Raw genomic sequence first — 14,419 nt, forward strand, 5'->3', positions numbered from 1 at the left:
TTGTCCTTGACCTGCAATTGAACCTGCCACCCTTTGGCCTGAGGGCCAACACCCTAACCACTGAGCAAACCAGGGAGGGCTAGATAATCTTTTTAAAAAGTAAGTCTATCTTAGTTGAGGCCCACAGGCTATCTGCCTGACATTATCTGTTAGTTCAAGGCTTTGATGGCAAAGCTTTACAAGTACTTGATAGGGAAAACCTCAGAATTTCTTCTAAAATTAGGGAAATCTGAATATTTACTGGTAATATTCCTTTTCCTAATGCCTGCTGATAGTACTCTGAAAGCAATGTGTTTTAATTTCCCCCTTTTTTCTGTAATGGATATTCGTGTGTGCTATATCTCTTTCATTGTGTGTACACACATCCATATTATGTTAAGACAGTTGTTTCATGTTCTTCTGATCCATAGGTTTACATGCACAGTTAGAGGAGCCGAGGGAACATTGGAATTTGACATTATTTCCCGGCTGAGATGTTACTAGTTCACTATTTTGTAGCGTTTTATATATATTTAGAGCTAATTTGACGCTGAAAGAGTAACTTAGAGGGGCTTTAGAAATAATTTGTTTTAAACAACTGTTTTTAAAAATTATGATACTGTTGCCTTTCCCAATTTAAAAGAAAATAGATTTATAATGTGCACAAAAGCAGAGGATCAAGTAGTATTTATAGCTTACCCTGCTACTCAAGGCTCAGAAATGCAGTGATTTTGAGGTGCTGTAAGGTACATGACACCTAAAAATTTATTTTAATATTGGTATTTTAATTTTCGATCTATCTTTCTTAAATATTTGAGAAGTCACTTTTTGTTATTAAGAGAAATGCATTGCCAAACAACTTTATGCTTTTGGATTTATAAGAGATTATTGATAAATTTTTTTACATTATTCTCTATTTTCCATCAATACTAATGTACAGCATTTTTATTATTTCTCCCCAAAGGTATGCTATTTTTTATGGAGATGGTTGCTATTCTCCTTGAATATTTGATGCAAGAATCACTTCTGAGAATTAGAATTTAGATCAAGTAACTCAGCCTGTTTCTGTTTGTGCCTCTTGGGAGAAAGGCTTTGGACTTAGGGCTCCAACTAATTTTCTATCCAGTGCTGAAAAGGAAATGACCAAACAGATTGGGAATTAAGAGAAATTGTATATTGAAAATCCAAATCTTCATGAGCCAATCCTTACGGAGTTTGCTAAAAGATGGTGAATATTTTTCTTTTTGTAATGGTCTAATTTAATTAAAAAACTGAATAGGCTTGAACATTTTCTTTGAATGTATTTGGGCTTTGAAAATATGGTATAAAAATTGGCAATTTATAGTGTGTTTAGCTTACCAACATTTTGTTTTTGTCCCAATCTTTGAATTCAGAAAATAAACAGTCTTATTAAGACTTAACCTTTACTTAACAAAGTTCTGACTTTATTTGGGATGAAGGGAGTAGGGTGGGGATTTGCTATAACTGACTACCATCTTGATTTTGTGAGCTTTTTGTGAAAGAACAATAAGAAGTGACAAACCAGTGAGGTGCATTTTTCTGAGTCCAGTTCCTACCTCTGGACATATTTTTCTGGTTGTCTTGTTCCTGCTCTAATGAACTCTATATTTTAATTATTTTTGCAGCTGGTATTAGTTAGCATAAGCTGCTTCAACAAAGAGACCCCCAAGTAAAGATGCCTAAATAAGATGGGAGGGTCTTCCTCTTTCACCTATAGGAGAGCAGAGTAGACTCTTCTAGGACAGAAGAGTAGACTTCTCTACAGCTCATTTACCCACTCAAGTTTCTTTAACCTAATTACTCTTCATCATTCATATGTATGGTGGAAATTGGTTCATTAGCACCACATCCAAAGGAATAGGTAAGAGACTGTGTGGTGGGCAATCAGTATTCTTTCATGGATGTGGTGTGTAAGTTAGAAACATTACTTTCACTCACATTCTTTTGGAAATAACAGGGTCTTATCTAACTGCAAGGGAGGCTGTGAAATGTATTTCCTAGTCAGAGACTCATATTCTTTGTTAAACTTGGGTGTGGAATAGGTTTATGGCTAAAATAAGGGAATGGAGAATGGATATTAGGGCTTTTAGTCATCTCAGCCACATAGAATAATAGAGATGTCAAAGCTTAGCAGTGTGTGCCCTAGCTGGTTTGGCTCAGTGGATAGAGCATCAGCCTGCGGACTGAAGGGTCCTGGGTTTGATTCTGACCAAGGGCACATGCCCAGGTTGTGGGCTTGATCCCCAGTAGGGGTTATGCAGGAGGCAGCTGGTCAATGATTCTCTCTCATCATTGATATTTCTCTCTCTCTCTCTCTCTCTCTCTCTCTCTCTCTCTCTCTCTCTCTCTCTCTCTCTCTCTCTCTCTCTCTCTCTTCCTCTCTGAAATCAATACAAAATATATATTAAAGCTCAGCAGTGTGCACTATAACCACCATGCAGTCATAACTGCTCACTGAGTTGCAGAAACTGACAACTATCCTACTAAAGTTTAACAATGCTTTAAAAAGCTCTAGATCTGCTTGTAGATGGGACCTAGAATGAGTATTGCTACATTAAGCTCAGTATTTTGGAGGAAGTCAGATTCCCCTACTCCCCTGTTGAGGTCCTGTGCCTAAGGCTGCATGAGTTATGCTAGAACTTGACAGAACTTGAGGCACATGATCCACTCAGTGCTATGTTGTATTATGGAGCTCATCTATGTCATCCTAGCTTATTTGGCTTTTCCCAATGTAATTATTGAACTTCTATTTTCTACTTATTGTGATAGCCACTGGATTAGAAAGGGGTATATTAACAAGATAAGAGAGCGTTCCTGGCCTAGAAGGGTGCATAGTTTGGCACTCTTTTCCAAAGGGAAATAGGTATTTCTCCCAAAATACACTCTGAGGCAATGAAGTTGTGGGAAACATCCCATAACTGAAATGCTACCGTCCATTCATCATCTAGCAGTATTTCCTCTGCCCATAGATTTTACCCCAAGAAAAGCCTCTACCACTGACTGCAGTCCAGTTCACACCTGAGTTCCTAATAATCCCTTCCATTTTGTGGTTTGTTTTCTAAATCCACAGCAGGCCTAAAATTGACCTCACAGATTTCTGGCTCATTCCCTTCTTTGTTGACTCCCTGTACGATCTCAAACATCTACTAGAGTAGACTGCGTGGGCTATGATGGAGGTAATGTCATCAGGGCTGAAAATGTAGTGTGTTTTTTTTCTATGTTTGTCTTTTAGTTGTTTAAAGATTTTCTATGGAATGGAGCCTTTGGTATACAAAGCTTAGTAAGACTTGATTCTTGCTTTAGTTGTTTACCTCATAGTGGAAGAAACAGATCTATTGAACAAATTGCACTATTATGTGGTAGGCTCATGAGTAAAGAAGTATAGGTAAATAAGGTGTTATAGGAGTATAGAAGAAGAGGTGTCTAATGTTTGAGAGAGTTCAGGAAGGTCTTGGTGACATTTACATTGGACCTTAACACGTTAAGCACCCAGTCAGTCACCGGTGACTGACACTATACTTTCCATCCAGAAGACAAAATAGGCTGGACGCCTAATGTGTTAAAGAAGGAAGGAATTCACCAAATAGAAAAAGTGGAGGCAGGGCATGGCAGAGTGGAGGTGGCCTCCAGAGAGAGCATTGCAAAGGTATGAAAGGTCCGGGGGTCTTTTCTCCATCACCAAAAAAAAAAAAAAAAAAAAAAAAAAAAGAATCCATCACACATTATAAATTACGTTTTCTTTGCAAGAGAGGCATTGTTAAAACAAAACATTTTTAATTTGTAAGAAACTGAATCTGAACAGGACCACTGTCTCTTAGGGCATGAAGACAATTTGGTGAGGACCATCTTGGGATATTCATGGTCTGGTTTTCTGAGCTCTAAAATAATCCACATTTCTTTTGGGGAATATTTTTGTTGTTATTGTCAGCCACTGCCCTGTTTGGCAGCCCCAGTGCAAAGGTAGGCAAGGAGTGTTGAGTGTTGGGCCATTGTGAGTTATTCACATATTTATTGAAAGCTATCTATATACAAGGCATTGTGCTAGGCAGTGGGAATATAATAGTGATTCCTCTTTCCATAGAACTCACATTCTGGAAACAGATATTAATTCACCAATTTCACTAATGCGTATTTATGGGATGGCGGGGGGGGGGGGGGGGGGGGGGAAGTGTCAGGTTCAAGCAAAGGGCTCAGAATAGACAGAGTTTGGTGATGGGAGGGAGTGTAATGTGTCCAGGAAGGCCAGGCTGGCTGTAGGGGAGAAGGTGAAAGGACAAAGATGCAAAATGAGAGATGCAACTGTTCTGTAACTACCGTTTGTACTTAATCCCTCCACCCATCCCCCTAACCCACTCCCATCTGGCAGCCATCAAAATGTTCTCTGAATCGTGGGTGGGGGAAGGTAGAAGAGGGTAAAAGGGGGATAAATGTTGATGGAAGGGGACTTGACTTGGGGTGGTGAACACACAATACAATATACAGATGATGTATTATAGAATTGTACACCTGAAACCTATATAATTTTATTAACCAATCTCACCCCAATAAATTCAATAAAAATGTTCTCTGTCTCTATGAATCTGTTTCTGTTCTGCTTGTTTGTTTATTTGTATATTTCAAATACAGGTGAAATCATCTGGCATTTGTCTTTGTTTGACTTATTTCACTCAACACAACAAATAGAGCATAGGGAATATAGTCAATAATATCGTAATAACTGCATAAGGTATAAGATGGGTACCGGATTTATCGGGGTGATCACTTCGTAAGTTATGTAAATGTCTAGCCACAGGGTTGTACACCTGAAATGAATATAATATTGTAGGTCAACTATAATTGGAAAATAAAAAGATTACTTTAAAAGAAAAAAACACCCAAACTAACAAAAAAGGGAGAGATAAGAGAAGAGAAACGTTGAGACTGGCTAGACCATGTTAAAGATTTGGGTCTTTATCGTAAGAGCAATGGGGAAGCCTTCAAAGATGTCAAATGGGAGCCCACACCGTCGGGTTTTTGTTTGGAGGTGGTAGTAGGGACTCAGTAAGCATTTATAGATGTTTATTAGGTGACCTAATGTATCTGTCTGTAAACTGTGTGATCAAATCAAAGAGGAAAACGCCCCCTAGGAAGGAAAAACATGAATTTCTACCCAAAAAGCAGTAGCAAAAGAAAATTTGACAAATTTTGCATAAAAAACAAACTGAGTTGTTTACTCTTTGCAGCAAATTGGGAATCCTAGGAAGTGGTTTGCCCAAGGCCATGTAGTAAATTGGTGGCTGACTCATTTCTGCCCGTTCATGAGTGAAACCCGTCCCTTCCTTCCCCCTTTCCTGCTCCTCACCCCTGCGAGGCTTTGCAGATAAAAGAACCAAATTACTCTCCAGCTCTCATAGGAGCTTCTAAAAACTGAGCGCTTTGATGGCAGCCATCACCTGGGTTCAGTTTCTGTCTTAGGGACATCCAGTATTGCTACCGCACCACCCCTCAGTTGGCTTCCAGGCGCATGCAGTCATGTCTTGGTGATCTTTGAGTTCCCAGCCTCTAAAATAGTGCAGAGCTGTCGGCAACTGAAAGCTGTAATTGTTAAATTAGTGCTGAATGATGTATAGGCAGCAGGGAGGAGATCAGCTGGACCAGCCTCCTCAGTTCACTTTGGAAAAGAGTGGAAAATAAAGTTGCATAGTGTTAATGAAAATTGTGGCTATATGGAATCTTTTTGCCAAGAGATTGGCTTTTTTAAAAAAAAACACAGAAATTTCAAAAATCGAGAGATTACTAAGTAATCCGTCAAACATGGGGAGGGATCTGTCATTTTCTGGCAAGTTGAATAGGCCATGGGAATTTTTTTGCCTTACCTACGCTCACTCTTTTATGAAGTATGAAGTATTATTTTTTCCTGGAGCCATCAAGAATAGCAGGGAGGTGGGGAGCTAGTCCATATATTCATTCTTCTTTGAATGTCTTGGGCTTTTGAATGCTTCTTTATCCCTGTCCGTGTTTCTCTCTGGCTTTCTCACTCTCCTCTTGCCTCCTTGGTAAGAACCAATAGTAGCATGTGTTATAGGATTTTCATGAGGACATTTTTTTTTTAAATTAATAAATCTTTATTCAGATTATTACAATTGTTCCTCTTTTTTCCCCCAATAGCTCCCCTCCACCCGGTTCCCATCCCACCCTCTGCCCTTACCTCCCTCACACTGTCCTCATCCATATGTGTACGCTTTTTGTCCAGTCTCTTCCCGCACCCCCCACACCCCTTTTTCCCTCCGAGAATTGTCAGTCCACTCCCTTTCTATGCCCCTGATTCTATTATATTCACCAGTTTATTCTGTTCATCAGATTTTTTATTCACTTTATTTTTAGATTCACTTGTTGATAGACATGTATTTGTTGTTCATAATTTTTATCTTTACCTTTTTCTTCTTCTTCCTCTTCTTAAAGAATACCTTTCAGCATTTCATATAATACTGGTTTGGCGGTGATGAATTCCTTTAGCTTTTTCTTATCTATGAAGCTCTTTATCTGCCCTTCAATTCTGAATGATAGCTTTGCTGGGTAGAGTAATCTTGGTTGTAGGTTCTTGCTATTCATCACTTTGAATATTTCTTGCCACTCCCATCTGGCCTGCATAGTTTCTGTTGAGAAATCAGCTGACAGTCGTATGGGTGCTCCCTTGTAGGTAATTAACTGTTTTTCTCTTGCTGCTTTTAATATTCTCTCTTTGTCTTTTGCTCTTGGCATTTTAATTATGATGTGTCTTGGTGTGGTCCTCTTTGGATTCCTTTTGTTTGGGGTTCTGTGCGCTTCCTGGACTTGTAAGTCTATTTCTTTCACCAGGTGGGGAAGTTTTCTGTCATTATTCCTTCAAATAGGTTTTCAGTATCTTGCTCTCTTTCTTCTTCTGGCACCCCCATAATTCTGATGTTGGTATGCTTGAGGTTGCCCCAGAGGCTCCTTACACTATCTCAAATTTTTGGATTGTTTTTTCTTTTTGCTTTTCTGGCTGAGTGTTTTTTGCTTCTTTGTATTTCAAATCTTTGACTTGATTCTTGCAGTCTTCTAGTCTGCTGTTAGGTCTCTGTATAATATTTTTTATTTCAGTCAGTGTATGTTTAATTTCTAGTTGGGCCTTTTTCATATCCTTGAGGGTCTCGCTAAATTTATTGGCTTTTTCTAGGAAATTCTTGAAAAACCTTATAACCGTGGTTTTGAACTCTATATCCAGTCGTTTGCTTTCCTCCATTTCTTTCATTTGTGATCTGTTTCTTTGTCTCTGCATTTTGGCTGCTTCCCTGAGTTGATAGAGTGGCTTTGTGTGCTAGGTGTCCTATAGGGCACAGTGGCTGACCCTCCCCAGTTACCTGAGGTGGACACTCTTGGTGCACCCTTTTGTGGACTGTGTGCTCAGCCTTGTTGTAATTAAGTCTTGATTGTTGTTGGTATCACTGGGAGGAATTGACCTCCAGGCCAATTGGCTGTGAGGATCAGCTGTGTCTACGCTGGGAGAACTTCTGTGCTGGATACACTCTTATGAGACAAGACTTGCAAAATTGCAAAAGCCTCTGTGCTCAGCTTGGATGGGGCGGAGTTTCAGGGCAGAGCAGACAGCCTTGGTTTCCCATCAGCCCTGCCCTCTGAGGCCCCTGGGTCTCAGTGTCCCTTGGTCATCGCTGCAAGCACCTCTGAGAGAAAGCCGCCCTTGAGTTTCGCCCGCTGTCCGACAGTCCAGTTTCTCCCTGAATGAGTTGGGGTTCCCAGAAACTTGCCTGGAACTGGATCTCAGTGTAGTTGGGAGCTTCCGTCTCCCTCCCGCTTTAGAAAGCCAGCCGCGCACTCAGCTGCCCGTGCATTCCGCAGTCAGTCCTCTCTGCACACGCGCGCCTCTGGACCTCTGCCTTCCACAGCTCCCGAGTCTCAGTGTGCTTTTTCTTTTCCTGACAGTCCAGATTCCCCCCGAATGAGTCTGGTTTCCCAGCATCTCGCCCGGGACGGGAGTTCAGCACAGTTGGGAGCTTCCGATTCCCTCCCGCTTTAGAAAGCCAGCTGCACACTCAGCCGCCCATGCACTCAGCCACCCGTCCTCTCCGCGTGCGAGTCTCCATACCTCAGCCTTTTGCAGCTCCTCTGAGTCTCAATGTGCTTTCCTCTTTTCTTCTAGTTGTAGAATTTCCACTCAGCCAGCTTTCCTGTGACACCATCATGGTGTTCGTTTTGTCTTTTAGTTGTAGTTTTGATATTGTTGTGCGAGGCAGCAGTTTAGGTGTTTACCTATGCCGCCATCTTGGTTTCTCTCTAGGACATTTTCTTGGCAATGGTTTGTGGCAGGTTGGAGCAATTCAGGAGTGGCTGGTGAGGTGAGGAGTTCAGAATTGTAGTTTGAAAAAAAGAAAAAGAGAGAATTGTAGTTTGACAAGAGACCAGGCCTTTGGGAAGGCCAGTGGGAGGTTGGGGGTGGGGACCCAGGACACACAGGGTGGCCTAAGGGTAGAGGTGTTGTCAGGCCATGGTTGCCTGGGCTTGCACGCCAGCTTCAGCATAAGGAGTAATCAGCCTGGCCAGATGAAGCAGGTAGGCGACCAGGAGGAGGCTGGCACGAAGCTAAGTAGGGCAACAGGAGGCAGGATGCTGGTCTTAGCTCTAGCTAGCTGAGCCTGGGTCCCAGGTGGGGATTGAGAGGACCAGGCCAATATCAGGGGCAAGTACTAGGAATCCACCTCAAAAGCAAAAGGTACCAGGGCTTCAGGCCAGACCCAAAGATAAGAAGCAACTGATGCTGTGCAGCATTGAGCTTGTGCCAGGCACCATTCTGAGCATTTTCTTTTATCAAGGCTTTTCATCTGCACAATAATCTTGGGCTAGTCCTCATTTTATAAATAAGGAAATGAAGGCAGAGTCGCTTGCCAAGGGTTATCCAGCTGGGAAGTGACACAACAGGGATGTGTGGGTAGTCTGGCTCCAGATCCCCTGCTCTTAACCACCCTGCTGCATAGTATTCCTGTTACACTGCCCCAGGAATACCATTCACACAAATTGCAGTGTGTGGGTCCTTGGAGCTGGGTGATGTAGGCGGTCCTGATTCCATAGTATTTCCCTTTAAAAAGTGCCTATTCTTCTCTCTGCTTTCTAAGTACCAGGAAATTTCTGTGTACATTTCATTTATTAACTCATTACGTCTGGAGCTAATATTATTTCCATGTTACAGATGAGGCCCAGAGAGAATCAAGGACAGGCCTGCCTAGGTAGTAAGGTTTAAATTCAAACTCGGAGGACTACTGAAATGGGAATCAATTGTCTGTAGTGCTTTGTTCTGTTTTGTTTTCATTCCTTTGTCTGCCCTGCCGCCTGCGCAGCAGGAAGGAAGCAGGTTACAATATTCATGCTCCCCATGCCACACAGATTTCTAGAGGCAAAGGAGTGAGTGGATTAGCTCTTACAGAGCCAAAGAGGGAGAAAATAACATAGCACACTGTGGTCACTTCACAAAATTTAAACAATAACAAAAAGCAAAGTAGTGCCCATAGCTGAACTGACAAGCGTTTAGGCTTGTGTTCTAATTCATAGAGCCAATGAGAGTCCAAACACGATCCCTTTTGTTTCTTCCCTGACCTCTCAGAGTCCTACTGTAGAACATGTAACTACACTGGCTTAGAAAAGTTACATTCAGGAAAAACCTGGGTGGAAAATTGGATAGCAAAATTTCTTTTAGCTTCCAAATCTACACCGGTTGTCTTGATCATGGCTTTCTAAAACTCAGAGCTCACTCTTGGCTTTTCTCTTCCTCTTCTCCCCCTTTCCAAACAAATAGAAAAGAGATATGCTTGTCCTTTATATCCCACTGTCAATGTTACGTGTTTGCTCTACCATAAAGCCCAGCCCAGCCCAGGTAAGGGAGAGGAGCTCCATGTTCTAAGGTTTGAAACCAACACAAACTAACTCAAAGTGATGTTCCCCTGAGATACAGAAGAGAGCTTTCCTGATTTGTTGAGAACCATACCTTTTCCTCCGCTGAACTGAGTTCAGTTGAGGCATTTGTCAGCTTGCAAAAACAACCTCCCCACCAGAAATCATGTGGAATTTATAACAGAATCATACAAGCCATGCCCTGCCATGGGGTCTTTTTTGACTTTGAACTTTTGATCATCATGAGAGATGACTTGGAAGGAAGTGGGTGAGAAACGTAGTCATCAAGCAGTCTCGGAATGGGAGGCAGCCTTTTCGGGGCTATGTGTGATTTTGGAGGCTAATCAGGGATGAGAGACAGAGGGTTAGTGGCAAACACCAACACACGGTGAGCAATAAGGTGTTCACCTTACTGTTCTCATTGTAACCTCAGGTAGGCTAAGTGGGCCATCCTCTCAACCAATTACTTAACTGGAGGACTCTTAAAGTCAAACTGAGAGGCTGTCAGTCCCGTGGTTCCTTTTCACCTCTTGCTGCAGTTAAGTATGATACCCCTGAAAGTGGACCCTTGGAACTTAGACCTGCTGGAATCCCAAGGCCCTTTGACCCAAAGCTGGTGGCTTGTGATCGGAAACAGGCCCGGAAAGCTCCCAGGGCCTCACACTACTTCTCGGCCAGCTCTTAGTTCAGAGAATCTTGGAACCAAGATGGTCAATTCCAAGATCCTCCTGGAGTTTTGAGTTCATTTTTCTAGGAATTCCTCAGAGTTCCACTGGGGAATCCAGTCTGAGTCTCTCACGAGGGTTCCTCTGGGACTCTGGGATCAGCCTGAGTGAGGATTTGAAATCTGTAGGTGACTGGCAGGTGCAGTGCTTATTCTGTGTAGATCCAAGCGCTAGGGGCAGACCCCTCAATCTATGAGTTGGTTTTCAGTTGTCAGCTTGTGCGTGACCAAACGACTTGTGATTAGACAATTTTTAGAACGAAGGGAGTGATTTTAAAAAAGGTTTTATTTTTTACCCACCAAAGTGACTTTCTTCTGTTTTACCAAATTCCTCCTGGGACCATGTCCACTGTTCCTCCTCCCTTATCTTGAACACCCCATCAAGAAGGGAGTGGGGAGGAACACTCAACTGTAGAAAATTATGGCTTTGAGTACAGTAATGTAACCATTCTAGGTATTAAAATGAGGGCTGGATTAGGTAACTCTGGGGTTGTCCCGCCTCTAACAATTTGTGATTGAGTCCAGCATTTTTCTAAGCTTCTGGGGAGCAGGTAGAGCTAGCCTGCCCTGCTTCACATCTGTTCTTAGTGCTTGAGGGGTTGGATGTAGGGCTGCAGGGAGTAGCCACAGGCTGCTGTGCTTGATCAAGTGCTTTCTTCCTGACATCCCACCCTGAGTCAGACTCGCTTACTGCATGCATTAGTCTATCACAAAATGAGCCCTGTCCTTTAAAAACTTCCTTTAGACCCTCACATTAGCTGCAGGGAACACTCTGAGGCAGGGAAATGCAGGAGAGGACTTGAGTCATGTCCAGTTTTCCCAGTAGGGAGCAGTTTCTCTCATCTGGGTGAATTATGGAAGTGGATAGCCTCTCTCTCCCACCCTAATTTAGATTTCTATTTAAAGATACTCAGGAAATATGTATACTCTCAATTAAGGTGGTAAAGAAATGATCTAGAAAATCTAAGGAGAAAAAAGACCTTCTTGCCTCAATTTTCTGTAGATTCTGGCTAAAATATCGCAAGGCTATATAGTTATAGAGTTCATTAAAATGACAGAATAAGATACAGGGATTTGAGCTTACAAATCCTTTGACCCAGTCCTCTTGGATTATGGAGGGGAGAGCTGGGGGTCAGCCTGGTAGGTGACTTGCTCCAGGACACACAGTTGTCAACAGGTAGAGCTGGCACTGGGCTTTCTCCTATGGTATCCTGCCTGTTGTACCCATTATCTTCTGCCATTCTCCCTCTGTGTAGGCACAGATGGCATCCTCTATGAACCCTACCATTTGGGGGTTCTGAAGAACAGTTGAGTCCCCTTGCCATTGTTTATATTTGAAAGTGACTAAGTACGAGTGCCATTCGTACACACAGGTGTGCAACTGTGATCGAAAGACATTACTGGTCAGTGCAGACCTGGAAGAACTGTGCTCTGCTCAACAGTTGTAGCTCAGGTCTGGCTTTTTGTGACTCAGGTTTGTTTCTTTAAGAGTGAGGCTTTTCAGAGATAGCGGCTGGGAGGACAGGCCTCATTTCCTAGGTCCAGGGCCAGCCAGCTACTCCTGTGCTGAGATCCCATGAACGGCAGCCAATGCCTTCCAGCTGACAAAGCAGGGTTGTCGTTGATAAGTGTTTATGTTGCACTTTAGATTTGCAAAGTTCTTTCTCTAAGTTACTTCTAACCTCAATTTGGCAGGTGAAGAAACTAAAGTCCTTAGTGTGGTGAATGGTCCAGACTCATCTAACCAATCGGTGGTGACGCTGATTCTGCACTCAGAGCCTCTGAGTTTCTGGGTCATTGCCTACCCTAATGAGTCATTCAGCTTCTCTAGATTATGTTCTTTGCCCCTCACCAACTTCTTTTTGCCAAATGTTGCTGGCTTCTTCTGGAGTGAGCTCTAGAGCTCTCCTGTGTCAAAGCTGCAGTACCTTATTGGTTGACCAGAAAGCTTTAAGTATGTAGGTGAGCTCTAGTGTGGGACCTGTCCTGGGTCAAACTGGGCTGCGGTGTGGTGGGAGCGGAGGAAGGGAGAACTTCTCTGTATGGGTTTTTGGGAAAAGATTAATGCTGTTTGAGGAGGATTAAAGGACTAAACATTGGAAAGAGGATGAAAGACTTACGCTAAAATATTGGCTGTTACTTAAAGACAGTTAAAAAAATTAAACTAAAGAGACATTAAAATTTTTACATCTAAATAAAGACTTTTGAGAGCTTTTGGCTTCTTTTTTCAAACTTCACTGGTTGGGTTACAGAGGTATCTTCTTGCCAGTGAGGCAGAGAATATTGAAAACTTTTCAGTGAGAATATTGAAAACTTTTACAGTCGAAATTCCCACAAGAAATCTTACCATCTGTTTATCTTTTTTTTTTTTTTTTACCTTGTTGCTTTTTAAAAAATTTTAAGTGATTTATTGCCCGTTTGACTGAAATTGCATCTGTTAAGTACAGATGTTGCCTGGAGATTAGTATCTGTTTGCCTGTCTTTACACAATATTCTCTGGAAATAAAATCTCTCCTTTGCTCCCCTACCTCCCTCCAATTGTGAATTTAATTAAGAAGATGAGCCGTTGTGTTCAGAGTACCCAATAGTCTGCCTTTCCAAACATTCCACGCAGCCTTTTCGATATTGACAAGTGTGCGTTGCAGAGCCACACAGTACAGGCGAAACAGGAAGCAGCTATTTGCTGGGGAGGATGCTCCAGTCACCCTCCACTCTCCCAGGGAACACTCTTCAGCTGACTGAAGCAGGCAAGCCGAGCCAATCAGAGGCCGCTTTCCTAGCTCAGTCACCAGTCTGTGGTTGAGGAAGGGTTTTGCTTTTCTATGCTCTGTATTGGGAAGGCAGATAAAATGCCAGGTCTGAACTGCCTCTGGGGATAAGCTCACCCCGTGTGATGTGAATGAATAGCATCTTGCCTGGTAAAGCCACAGGAATTGATAAGGCAGGTGCAGTTCTTCACCAAGGCCTTTTCTATCTTTTAGCACTAGCTGTGGCTTCTGTGGCAGTTTTGTTTTTGCCTTGAAAGAGGTGCTCTGGATTATCAGACCTCCATGTATGACAATTTGTACCTGCATGGCATTGAAGACTCGGAGGCTGTAAGTATTTTCATAGATAGCTGATTCCCTCTCCCCTTCTCTTCCTCCTCCCACTGAACTCCCCCTCCCCCATTTCTTAGGCAACGCAGGGAACATGGAGCTGAAAGCTCACATCTTTCGGGTTCTTGCTGGCTGTGCTGTCAATGTTCTCTGTATGGTTTAGAGTTGATGGAAATGATTCTTTATTATATAATTTCTTGTCAGGCAAAAAAGAAGTTAGGGTGATGGCAAAGGCATCTAAGAGTGTACGCTGTTCGGATTTGTATATTACTTGGTCCACGTTTGATCTCACCAGGGGGAACTGCTCCTTGTAGACTGGCTTAAACTCTGCGGAAAGTGCCTATGTTTTCCAATAGCAGGGTTCATAGAAAAGGCTCATTCATTATGTAATACACATTGTTTATTGAGCAAGCATGAATGGAAGTTCCTCAGCTGTAGCTGTATTGTGTGCTTTCTGGCTAAACAAGTGGTGCAGATCGGCTGCTTCTTTGTTAAGGAAATCAGATGCAAGGTTGTAGTCGTACAACACCCAGCGCGGAGGCAGAGGGTAGTGTTCCTGTGCTCTACCCTGGGAGACCCAAGGATGCTCACGTGCGTTTTGACTTAGAAAACTGGGCTCCTTTCCCTCCACAGGTCAGGCTCATGCAATCTATTAAAATCAGGATGGAAATGCTTTTTCTGAAATCCCTAAAATCATACC

The 14,419-nt window shown here is 42.6% G+C and overlaps 1 protein-coding gene across 6 annotated transcripts in view; it reads left to right on the forward strand.

Annotated features, from left to right (window-relative positions):
- The window catches only part of CACNB4 (calcium voltage-gated channel auxiliary subunit beta 4), a 243,023-nt gene that overhangs the window by 113,077 nt on the left and 115,527 nt on the right, over positions 1 to 14,419 (forward strand). The window contains exon 1 of one of the 6 annotated variants that reach the window (XM_080668466.1): positions 13,287 to 13,719. The exons of 3 other annotated variants lie outside the window; for them this stretch is intronic. Coding sequence is in view for 2 of the 3 variants with exons in the window: in XM_080668465.1 (XP_080524591.1) it covers positions 13,675 to 13,719 (45 nt within the window). In the remaining variant the exon portion in view is untranslated. Of the gene's footprint in view, positions 1 to 13,286; positions 13,720 to 14,419 lie in introns of those variants that run through there. 2 more of the 6 variants (XM_080668465.1, XM_080668468.1) reach the window with 2 other exon arrangements.

The sequence above is a fragment of the Plecotus auritus genome (genome assembly GCF_963455305.1).
Source record: "Plecotus auritus genome assembly, chromosome: 5".
Taxonomy (NCBI): Eukaryota; Metazoa; Chordata; class Mammalia; order Chiroptera; family Vespertilionidae; genus Plecotus; species Plecotus auritus.